At 30.6% G+C, this 18,943-nt stretch overlaps 1 protein-coding gene across 1 annotated transcript; it reads right to left on the bottom strand.

Moving 5' to 3' along the window:
• Positions 1–5,500: 5,500 nt before the first annotated feature.
• On the bottom strand, positions 5,501–9,351 carry LOC120081260 (trihelix transcription factor PTL-like). Its single transcript, XM_039035983.2, has 2 exons — positions 8,724–9,351; positions 5,501–6,492 (listed from the first exon to the last, which is right to left on the bottom strand). Exons 1-2 carry the CDS (start codon positions 9,206–9,208, stop codon positions 5,733–5,735), a joined length of 1,245 nt encoding a protein of 414 aa, XP_038891911.1. The 5' UTR covers positions 9,209–9,351; the 3' UTR covers positions 5,501–5,732.
• Positions 9,352–18,943: the final 9,592 nt, after the last annotated feature.

An 18,943-nucleotide genomic window follows, 5' to 3' on the forward strand; every position in this document is an offset into this window, starting at 1 on the left:
GTATAAAATTAATTCCAAAGCTTGTCATATGGGGTACTTAGGCTAGTAAATGAGGCCACTACTACAGCGGAGTTGTGGAAGAAATTAGAAAGTCTTTATTTGACTTAGTCCTTGCCAAATAAATTATATCTAAAGGAGAAATTCTTTGGATATAAGATGGACTCAAGTAAAGGCTTAGAAGAGAACCTAGATGACCAGAAGATTATAGTTGATTTCAATAACATCGGTGAGAAGATGTCGGATGAAAATCAAGCAATTATTCTTCTGAATTCTTTGCCAGAATCGTATTGAGAAGTTAAGGCAGCTATTAAATATGGATGGGATTCATTGTCCATGGATATAGTGTTGGATGCCTTGAGAACGAGAAACCTCAAGATTAAAAAGGAACGCAAGGATGGAGAGTTACTCATGGCTGCCAGCACACACTACCACAAATCCTCCTTAGTTAGATCAACTAGAGCTCTGATACCACTTGATAGGGACAACTAAAACCAAAAGGCCTCATACCAATGGAGATAGTCATTCTCACTTATATACCCATGATCCTCCAAGCTTCCAGTCATCCATCCGTCTAACTCATATCTAGGCTAACTCCTTTTCACCCGAGCATACCACCTATCCAATAGAGTTCAACTACGGATCACACCATGACTACTTCCAAAGCTCCACTTTGGTGGCATTCCCAACAATCGTCCCTCGAACAAAGGACTACCGAGCCTCCCCTCAAACAGTCATCCATCCGTCTAACTCATATCTAGGCTAACTTCTTTTCACCCGAGCATACCGCCTATCCAATAGAGTTCAACCACAGATCACACCATGACTACTTCCAAGGCTCCACTATACATCTTTGTTCGGCACCGAGGATTCTACCGAGCATGGTTAATTCAGGAGCATGGCTCTGATACCACTTGATAGGGACAACTACCCTCAAACTATCTCCACAATGGTATGATATTGTCCACTTTGGGCATAAACTCTCGTGGCTTTTTTTTTTTGTTTCACCCCAAAAGACCTCATATCAATGGAGATAGTCATTCTCACTTATATACCCATGATCCTCCTCTTATCTAACCAAGTGGGACTTTGGTCGCATTCCCAACAATACATGTGTAAATTTATGTCAAATATGTGTGTTTTAGTAGATTTAGGAACTTGTTATATTGTTATGTGGCTATCTTGCAGCTATGGTAGCCAATATAGATGCTTTTATTTCAACATTCTCTATGTTTTAGGTGTGTTTAAGACAAGTTTGTAGTTTTGTAGAAATATTTTTTTTTTCCTCTTTTCCTACTTTGTAGGTTTCAAGAGAAAAAATCTTTTAGCTTATTTAGGAGGGAAGGATTCCAAGACTTTTTAGGAACTTTCTTTTAGCTTATTTATAGCTTTCGTGGACTATATATTTTTAGGACTACTTAATTACTTATTTAGTCTCAAAAGTTGTATAAGTAGATTTACGACATATTCGTAGCATAGTAAAATAGTTGTTTATAGCGTTTACGATGCGTTTGTAGCATAGTTTAGGTTTCTAGGACATTTTGAATAACAGTTTTAGTCTTGAAAGAAATTTAGGTGGATTTAGGAGGGAGGGATTCACAACGTGGGAAGGGGTTTCGATACTTTTTAAGAACTTTCTTTTGACTTATTTATAGCTTTCGAGAGATGAGCTATATATTTTTAGGACTATTGAATTACTTATTTAGTCTCAAAACTTGTACAAGTGGATTTACAACATGTTCTAGCATAGTAAAATGGTTATTTGTAGTGTTTACGACACGTTTGTAGTATAGTTTAGACTTCTAGGTTATTTTGAATGACGATTTTAGACTTGAAAGAAATTTAGGTGGATTTAGGAGGGAGGGGTTTAAAACGGGGGGGACTTTCTTTTGGCTTATTTAAGCTTTTGATGACTATATATTTTTAGGACTATTTAATTACTTATTTAGTCTCAAAAGTTGTATAAGTGGATTTACAACATGTTCGTAGCAGTAAAATGGTTGTTTGTAGTGTTTACGACATGTTTGTAGCATAGTTTAGGCAGGACATTTTGAATGACAAGTCTAGTTTTGAAAGAAATTTAGGTGGATTTAGGAAGGAGGGATTCACTTCGACGCTTTCTATGCATTTGTTGCTACTTTGTGGTTTAATGGCGTTTAAGTGGAACTAGGACGCATTCATAGCATTAAAGGGAGGAGGAAGTGAAATGCATATGTTGTAATTATTTTGTAGATTATCTTGAAGTCTAATTGTGCACTTTGAAGGAACTTTTTTCTTGGCTTATTTGTAGGGATCCGAGAGTTGAGTTATATGCTTTTAGGACTATCGAATGATGGGTTTAGCCTTGAAAGAAATTTAGGTGGATTTAGAGGGGAGGGATTCACTTTGACGCTTTCTATGCATTTGTTGCTACTTTGTAGGTTTAAATGGTGTTTAGGTAGAATTAGGATATGCTCGTAGCTTGGGGGATGTATATGTTGAAATTGTGTTTTAGATTATCTTGAAGCCTAATTGTACGCTTTAAAGAAACTTTGTTCTTGGCTTATTTGTAGGGATCCGAGAGTTGAGTTATATGCTTTTAGAACTATCAAATGACGGGTTTAGCCTTGAAAGAAATTTAGGTGGATTTAGAGGGGGGAGATTCACTTCGACACTTTCTATACATTTTTTGCTACTTTGTAGGTCTAAATGACATTTAGGTGGAACTAGGGCACGTTCATAGCTTGGGAAGGGGGATGTATATGTTGTCATTGTGTTTTAGATTATCTTGAAACCTAATTGTGCACTTTAAAGGAACTTTGTTATTGGTTTATTTGTAGGAATCTGATAGTTATGGAGATTTAAAGGGCATTTATATATTTGTTTAAGTGGCTTTACAGCATGCTCATAGCGTGGGGGAGGGGTTCATGTCTTAATTATAACCATTTTAATCACTTTTTAGATAGTAAAATGGTTGTTTGTGGTGTCCATTGTTTTAATTATGAACATTCACGACATGTATGTAGCTTGAGAGGGGGATCATTCCTCATAACTATTTTAAACATTTTGTTTAAATCTTTGTGTGATTGTTAAGATCTTTTTGTACATTTTTCTTTGTTGATTCTAAGAAATCTTTCATAATATTTGTTTTTCCTAGTTCAGGTCGTTCGTATAAATTATTAAAGATCATTTGTTGGAGATTGTGAGAAGATTTTTAGATGATTACTTAGTTTGACTTAGTATCTCACTTATTTGGGTTTAGGATATTTTGGTTTGGGGAAGATTAAGCTTTTTTTTATGTAGGGGATTTGTAAGAAACTAGAAATGTTCAAGTTTAATTGCATACACAGTTTTTTTTTAGAATTTTATAGCTTGTGTATTGAATATTAGTCTTATTTTTAAATATATAAGCTTACTTTTGTTATATTTGTCTCCAATTGATTTATTTGAATATTAATTTTTGTTTGTGCATAATTAGATATTCAGGAAATAAAATTTTGGTTATTTGTTTGTTACAAAAATATATAAAATTATAAACAACTTATGTCAATGCAAATAAACGTTGGCAGAAATTTGTCTATTGAACTAAAAATGTTTAAAAATATGCTTTTGCCGATGCAAATTGTATTTTGTTGGGAAAACACATATGCCGATGAAAATAATTGTGTTGCCAAAATGGTATTTATGCCGACGAAAATAGTTTTCATCAGAGGTACTTCTCCCGACATGGATACGATGATGTTATGCCGACGCAAAAAAATGCATTGATATAACCTATTTCGACTTTTTTTATGTGGAAAAATGTGAAAATTCTTGTAATGAATATTAAACAAGTGAATATAATGAATTATTTATAATATAAAAGTTCATAACAAAAAAGAAAAAAACCCAAAATGAGATGGACGTACGCATATATATTTTTTAAGTACATATGTGGACTATTAGTAACAACGAAACACGAGAATGGTTTACTAAAAGCGTAAATTGTGATTACATAATTATTAAAAAATCAAAATTTACATATAAATGCCACGTGTGAATCAATATCACACCAAACCATCAATTACATCAAATTAAGTTATAGACTTAATTAGCTAAACATTACAAATTTTACATTCTGATTACTTCATTATATACTAATTCACCTACTGACTTTAACTCCAAAAAAAAAAAAATAATAAATCACTTAAAATTCATTAATTTTAATGACAATGGCACAAAATTAAACTTGGGCATCGCAGATATCTCATCAATTTTGTATTAAACATAACTTTTTATATATAATTCACAAATACAAAGAAAATTTGTGTTTGCAATTCTTCATTAAAAAAACTATTAGAAGGTAAAAACAACATTGATTCACACTTTAGTAAAATAGTCCAAGAGTACTTGTATAAGGGTGATTTAATGGATAAAAAATGTTATAGGGTAAAAGTTAATGTGTTTATTAACAAGTTTGAAGGTGAAAAACTATATGTTGTGTTGTCTATCAGGATTATTATTAGGGGTATACATGGATTGGATTAGATTAGATTATGGCATATTTTTGGATCAATACAAAAATTCGGGTTGGTCAAGTTAGTAGCCCAAATGACCCAAACATGTTCTCCAACCCAACCCAACCCTCAAAATTTGGGTTGGGTTGTCGGGTTATTATTTTTTTCTTAATTTAAAATACTTAAATTTTATCAACAATATATATCTAATAACTAAAATCCAATAAAACTCAATTCTATCTAATAATTAAAATCTCATAAAACTCAATTCTTACATACCAAATATCTATAATATCTTTTCTATTACAAACTTTATAAAAATAAACATTTTTAAAAGAAAAATATAAAGAATTCACACATTCATCAATTCTAAAATAAATAAATATATATGTGTGTGTGTCATTCAAGTTGGGTTGGGTCAACCCAAATTTTTTTTATTCAATCCTAGACCCAACCCAACCGGAGAAAAATAGAAAAAAAAAATTCAAATCAACCAAACCCGAAAACAAAACTAATCCAACTCAATCGTTATAGTTTGAATTGGGTAGTCCAGGTTGGTCGACTTGCCGGGTCATTTGAACACCCCTAATTATTATCAAATTTTTGTTTGAAATTTTATTATCATCAACAAATTTTATATTATATATTTTCATGACATCTTAATCAGACTTACATTAAGCATTTATATAATTTCAAAGTAAACATTGCTCAATTGACATAAGTATATATTGTCTACCAACTAGATGTTCGTGATTTAAAACTCTACCTTATAATACTCGCTTTAAATTAAATCATAGACATGCCAATCAGTAGAATCTTTATAATAATATCTCATATTTTATTGACCTATATGAATGAGTTAGAATACCAAAACTATCATAAATTCAAATAAAATATTTCCCAGCCAACCATATAATTTCATAATGTTATGCACAGGTACTTAGCTAGTTCAATTTACATACAAATATGTTAAAGATAACCAAATGATATGTGGTTCGTATTTTCCTACCTCTATCATACATATGATATAGTTAAAAGGTTTGCGAAATATTTTCAATTGGAAAATAATTATTCGAGATTGTTACATTAACCCTGCTAGGTACATCTATGAACTTTTGGATATAAATATATAGATATAGTTTTCATATTGCAAGGGGATTCGAACCACAAAACTCGTGGTTTTTAACACAATCATATGCCAATTGAGTTATGTTCGGTTTGATACATTGTTTGTTTATCCATGGTTATTCTTATAAATTATTACCCTTTGCCAGCAAATTTCTTCACAATTTCCATGAAAGCAACTTCTCGAGCATGAAGCCAAGCTCTTTCCCTCGCACAAAACTTACTCATCTCATGATCAAACCTTGCCACTTCTTGCTTCCTCCATTCTTCTTCTTTCACAATCCTCTCTTTTTCTCCATCCTCAACACTTGCCATTATCTTCTCCATCCAATTTTCTTGCACTTCCATTAATCTACTCAGCTTCATATCCACCATTTTCTCTACCTCCTCTCTCCAACTCCCTCCATTATTATTATTATTATTATTATTATTAACACCACCCTCCTCTTTCGACATGTTGTTTTCCCTCGATTTCTCCGCCTTCCTTTGATTCATCATAAATGCTATGGCCGATAGATCGTCGTCGTGGTAATTTCCCGACGACGACGTTTCGAAATCAGATGATATCGAAAAGCTTAGGCTCATTCCGCCGCCCGTCTCTTGATGATTGTTATTGGGCGGTTCTTGATGATTTTCTCCGGGGAATTTCCCGGGCGGCGGAGTTTCCGATCCGGCGGCCGAGTTTTGGTAGAAGTTGGATTCTATAACTGGGGATGATAATTGGTCGTTGGATTGGCCGTAAATGGCTTCGAGTTGACGAAAGAATCTGTAGTGCTTCCCGTCATGCCTCCCGGTTTTACCTTCCTTTGTTTTCTTGTAGTATTTGTATAAATTGTCGAACTTCTCTTTGCATTTCTTCCCACTTCTTTTGTACCCGTATTCCTCCGCCATCATCCTGTAAAATAATATATGTATATATCAAATTCATCCATGAATATTTTTTTCACGTTAAAAATGGTTAAATCACCGACTTACCCACAAGTTTGAGATAATAGATAAAGGTAAAATTTAATATTATATCAACTCTCTAATATTCCCTAAAAATTTGTAGAAGACCCAACAAGAATAAACTAGAAGTTTAGCTCGTGGGTCAGACAATGATTCAACAAGCTTGTAACATTGTTTAATCCTCTATCAAAGAGTTATCTAACTCATGAAGGAGAGAATTTACCAACTCATGAGTTTAAGCTTTTATATAAATCAGTGATTTAATAAAGAATTACAGCTACCGGTGCAGTCCCAAGCTGCACCTGCATCTCTATGCATCCCGTTCAATTACAAAAATAAAAAAATATTTTTAAAATATTTTTAAAAAATGCCACGTGACAATTTGTAATTAGACACTTAGATGAACTGCATAAAGATGAGTGCAGCCCGAACTGCACACAAGTATTTTTCTTTAATAAAATCTTAAATACTTAACTATATCTAGCTATAATAAGCAGTTTTTATATATTCAAATTTACCGCATCAAATTTATCATCGATACTTTTTAACTTGTAATAGTTTAGACTTTGAACTTTTGTGTTTAATAATTTAATCCGTGCATGCCATGAAAAGTTTTGGTCAAATTATTAAGTGTTCAATATTTTTATATGTACCAACTTGGACTATATAGTTTATAAAAATATTTGATCCATAATTAATTTTATTGAACTATATATTATAACAAATCTATTTCTATAAATCTTAACATTTTTTACACGTAACAAAATTGAAAGTAAAATCACTAAATTCCTACGTATTAAAATTTAAGGATTTTAAAAGTGTAGAAACTAAATAGATACCACTAAAGTTTTAAGGAAAAAAAAGTAATAGATTAAAAATGTGTTTTACCTATATATTTAATTTCTCATGCTTATATCTAAAAGTTTGTAAAAAATAATGGATATAGTAAATCAATACAATTACTCATTAACCTTAAATGATAGGTTATAGTAAATGAAGAGTAGAACTCAGGACCTAGAGACTATGTTAAAAGACGAATTAGTTAGACTAAACTACAAGTTTAGTCAATGATATTCAAGATTGTATTGTTAGTCCCTTAAATTTGTATTATTCATAAGAAATATACAAATAAAAGTTTTGAGGCCATATACATATTACTAAACTTGTAATTTAATCTGTAATGTTTTATTAATATTCTCAACACTTGATAGAGAAAAGGGGTATAATAATTATGCAAAAATGGAATGATTTTATCTATAATTAAAGTAATCAAAAGTTGAAAATTAAGGGAATTAGATTTGGTGTATGAGTTTGAGAAAAGCAGACCCTAGATTAGTAATCAAAATTTTTATTTCTTAATTTTTAAAAGGAAAACATTATAGATGAAAGTTGATAACAAAATCTAAAATTTTACAAGTTTATAGACTATAATTTTCAAAAATAAAAAACCATATATAATTATCATATTGGCATTTAAAGTTTGTCTTCAAACATGATGTATATTTTGTTTGGATTAATTCACTGTACTTTATATATATATTATATTAGTTGTAACTTAATAATGAAAACATTCCTTTGTAGATTTTTTAAGAAAAACATTCCTTGTAGTTGTACCAAGGTCTGTCTAAAAATACGAGGCATTTTCCTTTATAATAACTTTTCTAAAAAAAAAACTAATGATCTTTATTAACATATAATTATATGTACCAAAAGCAAGGAGCTTAGAATATGCACAAATCATTATATATTATTATATATATAAATTATCTCATTGAAAGACCATCCGCAGACATTAAAACCAAGAAATAAAATGGAAATAAAACACATGGGTCTCTCACGCTCTCAGTAATTAAAGTTAATGGCTGTCATTTTCAAGCAATAAATCATGTTATTTTTAATATAATATTAAAAAAAAAAGCATTTTATTAATTTTATCAAATAAAATTCAAAAATCAAGATATCTAATGTTTGCATTTCACGATTCTAGTTTTTTTTTTTTTTCATGGATTTTATCAAATAAAATTCAAAAATCAAGATATCTAATGTTTGCATTTCACGATTCTAGTTTTTTTTTTTTTTTTTTTCATGGAAAATCAAGAAGGAAGATCATATAGCAGGTGGGGAAGATGAATTTAATTAAAATTTAAAATGAGTAAAAATAATAAATAATAAATATACCTAGAAACCTGATCCCAAAGAGGACCTTTCTGATTACTCTCTTTAAACTTGGAATCAAGGCGAGATCTGATCTCAAGAAGAGTGAGAGTTTCTTGTCTTGGCCATCTACTGTTAACTCCATTACTTCCCCCAACGGCGTCGTTTCCATAACGACACCATTCACTATCCATTATCAACTTATTCCGCCGCAAAAATGGGGCTGAAGATGCGGCGGCGGCAGTGGAAGACCCACCGCCGCCTGCAGTGGTGGAGTTATCGGAACAGCCAAAGTGAACCAGCCCATCGGGCAAATTGGTGGGGTCGGTCAGGACGAGCTGAAGTGGCTGGAACTTGGGGAGTGGTGGCGGCGGTGGCGCCGGAGAGAATCCACGTGTCAGGTGGGGGTGGTGGAGGAAGAAGGACTCTAGGGTTTGTGGGGTGGTCGGAAAGTTGGGTTTGTCGGCCATGAGTTGCCGGAGATCTGGGTGTGTGAATTTATCGGACATAATTGTTTCGAGAAGGGTTAATGAGTCTGTGAGTGAAAATGAAGAGAAGAAGAAAGAAAGGGGTCCATAGTGGAAGGAAGCTGGCTGGAGAAAAAAATTGAGCCTTTAGGCTAAGGAGACAGGATCCGAGTCTTCCGCAACTTAATTTCATTAGAGAGAAAGGGGCTTTGGGATGTACTACGCCCAATCAAATTTTAACACGTGTAAAAACATTACACGATGAACATGATAAACTCACCTTTGTGAGTGAATTTTTTTAATTCAAAGAAGGATTCGAACGTCTAATCTCCTACTCGAAAGTTTAATGATTGAGTTGTTTGTATAAAAAAGGTCTAATACTATGTTAATAGTGTAGTGAGCAACAGTCTAATTTACACCCAAGTTAAATAGTATATTTAAATATTTTAATAACACTAATGGTTCCGACTTGTTTGATAGATAGTTTGAAAAACATAAATTTGACGATAGTAAATGTTTATGCAAGTTGAGTTATGCTCGTATTGACAAAATAAATTGGTATATAGTATTAAATATTAAGACACCGTCTGATAATAATTGGTTTTTTGTTTTTAGAATAAAATATCTTTTTGGTCCTTAGGTTTTAGGTGTAGTTTCTATTTAGTTTCTAAGTTTTCAAATGTTACACATTTCATCTTCAAGTTTTGAGTTTTGTTTGGATAGAGTCTCTAAGTTTCAAAATGTTATAACTTTACATTTGAGATTTGAGTTTTGTTTCAATTTGGTCTTCAAATTTCAAGATTTTACATTTTTTAACCTCAATTTTTCATTAAATACTCACTTTTAATCATTGATGCCAATTTCTATAATTAAGTAGAGATAGTTATAAAGTGAAATTTTGAATTTAATTTTAAAAGTAAACTTAATTAATTATAATTCTTTTAATTATTTTTAACATATTAACATAAATTAATAATAAAGACGAAAGATGAGTATTTAGTAAATAGTCGAGTTTTAAAGTATAAATATTAAAACATAGGGACTAAATTGAAGCAAAACTCAAATGTTGAAGGTAAAATTGAACCTTTTGAAATTCAGGGACTAAATTGAAACCAAACTCAAAACTTAAGGACTAAATATGTAATATTTTGAAACCTAGGGACTAAATAGAAACTAGACCCAAAACCTAGGGACCAAAAAAGTATTTTTCCCTTGTTTTTAAAAATTAAGCCTACTTCTCCCTCCAATTTTCTTCATTTGTTATCTAATTTTTACCAATGATTTAAGAAACTATGCCAAAATTTGAAAACTAAAAAATACTTTTAAAATTTCTTTCTTTTTTTGGAATTTGGCTAAAAATTCAATAATTGTATATAAAAAAGACTCAAATCATTATTAAAAAAAAGGAGAATTGACTTAATTTTTAAAAACAAAAAAGAAAAACCAAAATTGGTAGCAAAGAGGGCCTAAAGTTTTCATCTTTTTTAATACAAGTCTTCTATTTAAAATTTTCAAGTTATTCAAATTATGATGGATACACTAAAAACCAAAAGAAAAAAAATCTTTGAAATTTATACTATTTGAATCACACAAATTGGAAGACATGTGATGTTTAATAGCACGCCGTCAAAACAACTAATCATAGAATTTCTTAGTATCTAAAAACATATATATATAATCAGATTGTCTACCAAATTTGACCTTGAAAATTATTAATGTTTTCACCATATTTGTTAATGTGTATAGTAAATACATTGAAATATTCAAATATTACTAAGAACATAAGAAAAATTTCAATTTTTAGGTGTCGACTAAATCAATTGGTCGTAAGAGGAGCAACCTACTTCTCTAGTAAATATTATGCGGTTCTTGATTTTTTTTTCAATGTGAGACAACATATATCCTCTTAGGATGGTATCTTTTTGGACTCAAAATTCTTGTATTAAATTCCAATTTTTCTGTTTTTAGACTCAATATGTGTTTGGGCTTTATGACTCTAGTACCATATGAGATACATGAAGTTTCCATCCGAAGACCAATTAATCATGAAAGGAGTAGCCCACCTATGTAAAAATTTTGAAATATCTCGATTTTTTTTAAGTATAATAATTAACATGTGATATATATTGGCCTCCTGCAAGGCCTGTCTTTGGCTCGCTCGAAAAATTTTAGTCTATATTTGGGAGCGTTTTTTAAATGGTTAATAATCACTTCTGTAATGTTTAAAATTACTCCAAAACATATTTTAACCCCTCAAAAATAATTTAAAATTTAATTTTCCACTTTTAAATAAATTCATGGTGTTTAAAACGATAAAACTAATTTTAGTCGTATAAGAACCACTCTACACATACTATTTGGTTTAGCCACTTACTCTCTATGAAGTTTGATTATATCGATAATTTTCCAACTAAAGGTATCCTATATTAGGTGAGTATAATCGATGGTGAGGCTGAAGAAGGTTAAAAGTCAAATTTATCACTAAATTAGTTATTAATATTGGTATTATATCAATTATATATATATATCTATGCATATAAAACATAAAGTTAAAAGGACTCAAGCCCTCGATCCATATTAAATCCGCCGTGAGGATTGTAAAATATTAAAATATTTGCTTCCCTTGCAACTAATGAAAGAGGATCTAGGTTTCACTATAATCGGTCCTTTAGCTAAAATGATGTCATCCTCCACCATCCCAATCTATCGTCACATGTTTTTTTCTAGATTATCGGGCTATTTACTTATTTTGCTTAATTATTTAATTATTTTGTCCATCAAATTTTTTAATGTATCTTTAAAATCTCAAACCTTTTTATTTGAACACGTGGTTAAAATTATAATATGCAGGTTAGATAAATAATTTAGAGCATATTTGTACGTTTCTTTTAAGGGGTTCAACTCATTATTTTTTTAAAAAAAATCTTTTTGAAGGAGAAACCCTAAACATCTTTAAAGAATATTAATTCCTGTAACAAAAGAAGAATAAAAAAAAACAATTAAATCTACTCTCAAAAAATTAAAAAAAAAATAAATTATATGAATTAGTGGATAACTTAAATGACGCGATTTTTACATCTATTTGTGTCTATCAATAATAAATTATCATAATCATCTATCAATGTTTAACATTGATAGACCTTGTTATATTTGTAAATATTTTAGTTTATTTTTTTATATTAAAAAAAAACCTTAAAATTATTATTTAAAAAAATTGATTGTGAATTTTGCTTCCAATAAAAGATAAAACACACCAAGTTGACTTTAATTTATACAATAAATTTAGTATATATATATGTGTGTGTCTTATTTATTGGGCTTGGGATTGTAAAGGAATATCAATTAATAAGCACTATTACAAATTTTTTTTTAGAATAGGTGATATTATTATACAATAATAAGGGGATTCCACAACCCGGGATCAAGACATCAAAGCATCAAAGCACAAGTAAGGACAGGATAACAAAACAAAAAACAAAGCCTACAAGATAAGATCATAACAAAACCAACACAAAAAACAAACTCGCATACCACTAGAGAGAAAGCTAGAGAAAAGAAACCAAAATCCCACAAACAAGGGACAACAGCAAAACAAAGAATAACAGAAAGTACAACAAGAAAACATCCGTAAACACATTATATAAGACCAAGAAGATCAACTCGCCAGGAAGAAGCACGAGCACAAACCATAGAGACCATAAGGTGAACCAGAGCTGACACCGACCTCGGTCTACTTCCATGCAGTCGTCGATTACGTTCTTGCCAGATGTAGTATATGGAAGCACACTAGAATACACCGAATAACTTACTACGTACCTCCTTACCCGACCCCACTCGACACAACCAACTCAATTTCACATCCCAACCCGCACCCGATGCAACGAGCCCAACTGACGCAACACACCAGACCACACCTCTCTCCCGAACCCACACTCAAAAAATAAATAATCTCGCGACTCCACACTTCCCCCACACAGAAGGCACTCCCCCTCTAACAACACACCCCAACTCCTCAACCAATCTCGCGTACCCAACCTGTCCCTCACAGCTAACCACGCACAAAATGAGTGACGCGGAATACCACCCCCGCCCACAAAATACCAACCCAAGACACCCTAGGACGACGAGGACGCAAACTCTCCCACGCACTAGCGATAGAAAACCGACCACTCGCATCCGACACCCATACCCAATAATTTTTCCCCCTCACCGTAGGCCCCACTGCCTGAATAAGACCCCAGATTAACTCCAACCTCCCTCACCATCCATGAATTTCGACAACCGTGCCTCCAAACTACTCCCTGCATCATAAACAACCATAGACTTATATGAATCCAAAATCGTACCCCTGGCAGCCAAGGATCCCAACATACAAAACAAGACCGACCATCGTCAACCATCAAACGAACCAAATGCTTGAATCTATTTCTATTTCGCAAGATAGCCCTGAAGCACCAACACCTCCCAACCTCACTCTGAACAACCCACAAAGACCGCCCACGCAAAACATAAGCCTCCACCCACGCCACCCATAATGAACCCAATTTAATTAAGAGAAGCCAGAGAAGCTTCATAATAGCAGCCTGGTTTTCCAAGATGCCACCCGTGCACCACCCTTCCATAAATAAGTACATAGCGGACGATCAACCTCATGAGTTACACACGCAGGCAACACGAAGATGCTACACCAAAACACCTGAAAGGATTGTAAGACAGACCTAACAAGCCCAGAAAATCCCAATTTACCGAATCATACGTCTTTTGAAGGTCTACCTTATAGCCCCCCACAAAGGATCTTTTTTAGAAAGATATTGTAGTTAAGGTGTGGGGTGGGGGAATCGAATCTCAAACCACGAGGTTGATAATATGAACATAATGTCAATTGAGCTATGTTCTTGTTGGCAGCACTATTACAAATTTCTTTTTAACGTCGGTGTCACCTTTATTTCTAGGGATGTTCATGAGTTGGGTTGGGTTGGGTCGGGTTGGGTCGAAAGACATTTTAGACTCAACCAAATTGTTGGAGTTGTAAATTTCTTCAACCCAAATAATCCTTATTAAAAGATGAACTCAACCCAACCCAACCATAAAATATTTGGGTTAGTTTGGTTCGGATTAATCGGGTCATTTATTTAAATTTTTGTTTTAAAAGGAAACAAAACATAAATATGTAAAAATCTAATTGAATTATTTTCATATATTGAATTAAGATTAATGGCTCAATTTCAATTTATATAGTGAAAATTTTCTTTCTAAAGTGCAAAGAAACTAATTTTAATAGTTGTTGAAGAATAAATTATTCAAAAAATATTGAAATTAAATAAAATTAAAATCAATATATGTATAAATAATTGTTTTATAAGTAACAAAAAAAAATATTTTTAAAAGTTAATAATAAATTCAGGTTGGTTCGGGTTATATTAGGTGAACTCATAAACCAACCCAACCCATAAAATTTTCATTTATTTGAACCCAACCCAACCCAAACCGCATGGATTGGGTTGAATTGATCGATTTTTTTGGATCATCAAATTTTTTGAACACCCCTACTTACTTGACCGAGATGGAAAATTTTGGCTAACCGAAAATAAAAACACACGCATAATTGTGCATGTATAAGTGTGTATATATCACTTTTTTCATTCAGATGAATGTGAATAATTTTTAACACCATGTCGTGGAAGATATTCAGATTTTCATTTTCTTAGATTTTAAAATTTGAGGTTATATAAAATATTAAAATAAGTATACGCGATTTGATATTATGAGTTGTACTATTTTGAAAAAGTTTGTTCAATATTAGTCCTTATATTTTTAATTGTCTAATTTTAATCTCTACTTTCATTCGATCTTAAATTTAGTTAAATAATTATAGTAATTTTAGGTAAAGAAATGCAATATGTGAATATGTTTTCAAAATTTATTGTAAAACTATATTAATGGTTAACCAAAAAAAACAAAACAAAACAAATCCAACGATAAACTAGCAGTGATAACTAAATTTAAGATTTATTGAAAGTATATGAACTAAAATTGCATATTGAAAGTATAAGAACTATAAAATTGAACAAAATTTCAAAATATAGGTACCAAAATGTAAATTTAACCTATTATATATAACAACATACACTAATAAGTATAATGCTGATTAGGTTTTTATTTTGTTAGTATTTAGAAGTCTCTTTTCTTTTTTTTTCTTTTTTTTTAAATGATAAAGCAACACTTGTTCACGTCTGGTAAAAGATAAAAAAAAAAAAAAAAAAAAAAAAAAAAAAAAAACTACATTTTGTCATCTAAGAGTCTTTTATTTCGTGAACATCTTAGTTTCTCATAAAGTAACATATAAACTACCATCTTTATTTTGCAGTATTATAAAATATCCTGATATCAGGAGATTTTTAATATTCTAGGATACTTTTACGGAGGGCATCTGGAGAATTTTGAATGCCCTCTCGAAACATGTATTTTTTGGATTCCCCTATTGAAGGCATTACATTTTTGCGCTTCCTTTTTTCCCCCACATATATAACTCTTCTTTATTTTCATTACATTATTAAAATAAACATTGTCAACCATATATATCACTCACTCTTTTTTTATTATATCGTGATTGTTATTTAGCAAGACATCCAAATTTAAATTTATTTTATAAAAAAAAAATAAATTATTATATGAGAAATTTTCACATATAGAAAAAATGTCAAACTATTTTACAGAAATAGCAAAAAACTGATAATACTGATAGATTTCTATCCGTGATAGACTTCTATTAGTGTTTTATTTTTCTTTGCAAATAGTTTCCCTTGTTTTTCTATTTTTGAAAATCTTTCTTATTATATATTGTTTTGAAGAGAAGAATAATATATAAAAATAAGGAGAATTTTCAAAAATAAAAATAAGAGAAACTATTTACACAAAATAGCATAATTTTAGTTTTCTGTAATAGAAGCTTATAGAAGTCTATCCATGTCTTCCAGTGTTTTCTTTTTGCTACTTCTATAAATCGGTTGATATTTTTCGTAAAAAAATTTTCTAAAAAAATATAGGTTGTATTAATTTTTTAAAAAAAAGCATTCAAATTTGTAATAACATATTATATAATTTCAAATTATGTAAATTTAATTATAAATTAATAAAATAGTGGTAAGAGCATTATTATAAATTATATAAACTTAAAACATTTTCAAGTAAAAATGCTATGAAACTAACAAAGTTATCAAAGTATCTCAGATACGTAAAAAAAAAAAAAATGAAAATACCAAATATCTAGCATTGTCAAACAAACTCATAACATTGACATAGACATCTTCATAAGATATTTTTTCTCTCCTTTCTTATAGTTTTTTCCTTTTTTTTAAAAAAAAAAAAAAAAATTAGCACAGATTAAAAGGATGTAATTAAAATATAAACAGAAAACAAATAGTTAAAATTCGTTTCACATATTTAACCTGCATGTACAATTTGTATATAACAATACAGGGTGATATTATTTTATAGATAAAAAAAATACTTTGATCCCTAACTTTCATAAAAATAATAATTTAGTCTCTAAACTTTGATTGATAACGATTTAGTTCTTATAATTTCAGTTTTGTAACAATTTAGTCCTTAGATTTGAATATGTAACAATTTAGTTCTCATACTTTGAAATTTGTAACATTTTAGTTCCTAACAAAAAAAAAACAAAAAAAAACAAAATTTGATGTCAATTTTTATTATTTTATGTAGGGATGTACATGGGTTGGGTTGAGAATATTTTTTGGACCAACCCGAAAATTCAGGTTGGTTGGAATGGCAACCTATAGAACCTAAGTAAAGTCTCTAATCCAACCCAACTCAATCCTTAAAATTTGGGTTGGTGTGTCGGGTTATAACTTATTTTTTTCTTTTTAATTAAAAATATGTAAATTTATATACAACACATGACTAATAACTAAAAACTTATAAAATTTAAATACTGAATACTAAATATCTAAGATATTTATTGTAAACTTCAAATAAAGATAAATATCATAACAATTTTAAAAGAAAAATATTTAAAATTCATAAATTAATCAAATTTTAAATAAAGAGAAATATATATAGTATATTTTATTTTTATATATAAAATTCAGTTTATGTTAGGTCAAGCCAATTTGTTTTAGCCAATCCACGATCCAACCCAACCCAACGAAAATATAACAAGTTTAACCCAACCCAACCCAAAAACAAAACTAATCCAACGAAACCCTTGTATTTTGAGTTGAGTTTGTTCGGGTTGTCGGGTTATTTGAACATCTCTAATTTTATAATGTAAACTTCGTATTTTATAAAAATATTGGGTCTCTAATTAGTTTATCGATTTATTCATACAAGAAATCTCACTAAGTTTTAACAATAATTTCTATCATGAGAATTAAATTGTTACAAATTTGAAAGTATAAAAATTAGATTGTTACATACTAAAATTCATGAACTAAATTGTTACAAAATAAAAAATCAAAGACCTAAATCGTTACCCAACAAAATTTAGAGATTAAATTATTATTTTAAGAAAATTCAAATTTCTAAATATATATATATTTTGGTACCGTATGGAAGTAGGGATTGCATATTAGGAGAAAGGGCGCACAGTGGATAATTTCTGTCGCTATCGGCAACTGGCGTTACCGGGATCCGTTTCTTTCCTTTCCTCGTCACGTAAAAACAATTCAGTTGCTACTCTCTACCTGTCAGATCTGATGACTTACCCCACACGTTGCCCGTGACTGACTACATGCCACGTCATCCACTCGTTTATCTCACTTTCAAGAAAATTATATTATTTTAATCTCGACAATTTTTAAATGATTTATACGACACATGACAGTAAATAAAGGAAGTGTCGGTAAATTATATCCATAAACATTGTGCAGGTTGTGTGGTACGGATCAGGGATCGCCAAAAATTACAAATTCACCTCGTGGTAAAAATAATAATAGTAGTTTAAACATCTCTTTTAATATTTAAATTTTAGTAAAAATAATAATTTAGTATCTGAATTTGAGTTTATATATTTTTAAATTTGTAATAATTTAGTAAAAAAAAGTAAAAATTGTCTAAGTTTTAATTGATTTAGTAGCAATTCTTTCCTTTAAGGAATGAAAATAAAATAAAGAAAGAAAATGAAAGGATTTTGTCGGGAGAGAGGTGGGTTTTGTCTTTGCCTAAAAGGGAATGTGGCGCCCTCTTATCTCTATCTCTTTCTTCTTCACACAGCTGTACATCATAGCCACGCCACAGGGAAACCATGTACGGACGGACCAATGGTGTGGGTCCCACGCTGAGAAATAGCGTGGGAGAGATCTGATTAGGGAGAAAGTGGGAAGTGGAGACTTAGAAGACTGCAAAAAAGCTACCGCTGCGCTCCTTTTCATGTCATCATTGGATAATCTCCCCCCTCCCCCTTTAAAAATATGCCCCCAAAACTTTTTCATTTTGTTTTTTTTTTTGGGGGAAAAATCCTTTTTTATCCCTAGATCTTTGTATGTTTTTATCATTGTTCACTTTTTTTTTTAATATCAATATTTTCAACAACAAATATTAATATTATTTAACCAATTTGATGAAAACTAATTTGAATGGATTAAATTTAAGATTTATTGAAAATACGTATATTGAAATTAGACATTTGAAAGTATAGAGACTACGATTGAACAAACTTTAAAGTACAATGATCAATATGATATTTTAACCAATAATAAGTTTGGTTAATTTGGACGAAGAGTCATTTGCATATCTCTATAGTGATATGATATT

Source organism: Benincasa hispida, chromosome 7 (genome assembly GCF_027475165.1).
Source record: "Benincasa hispida cultivar pf3 chromosome 7, pf3_genome.v1.1, whole genome shotgun sequence".
Taxonomy (NCBI): Eukaryota; Viridiplantae; Streptophyta; class Magnoliopsida; order Cucurbitales; family Cucurbitaceae; genus Benincasa; species Benincasa hispida.

What these genes read in the sequence shown, in the direction of transcription:
- LOC120081260 (XM_039035983.2), bottom strand. Translation starts at nt 9,208, where the DNA reads ATGTCCGATAAATTCACACACCCAGATCTCCGGCAACTCATGGCCGAC. An exon ending in CTTTGGGATCAGGTTTCTAG is followed by an intron (nt 6,493 to 8,723) that starts GTATATTTATTA and finishes ATTATTTTACAG; the next exon opens with GATGATGGCGGAGGAATACG.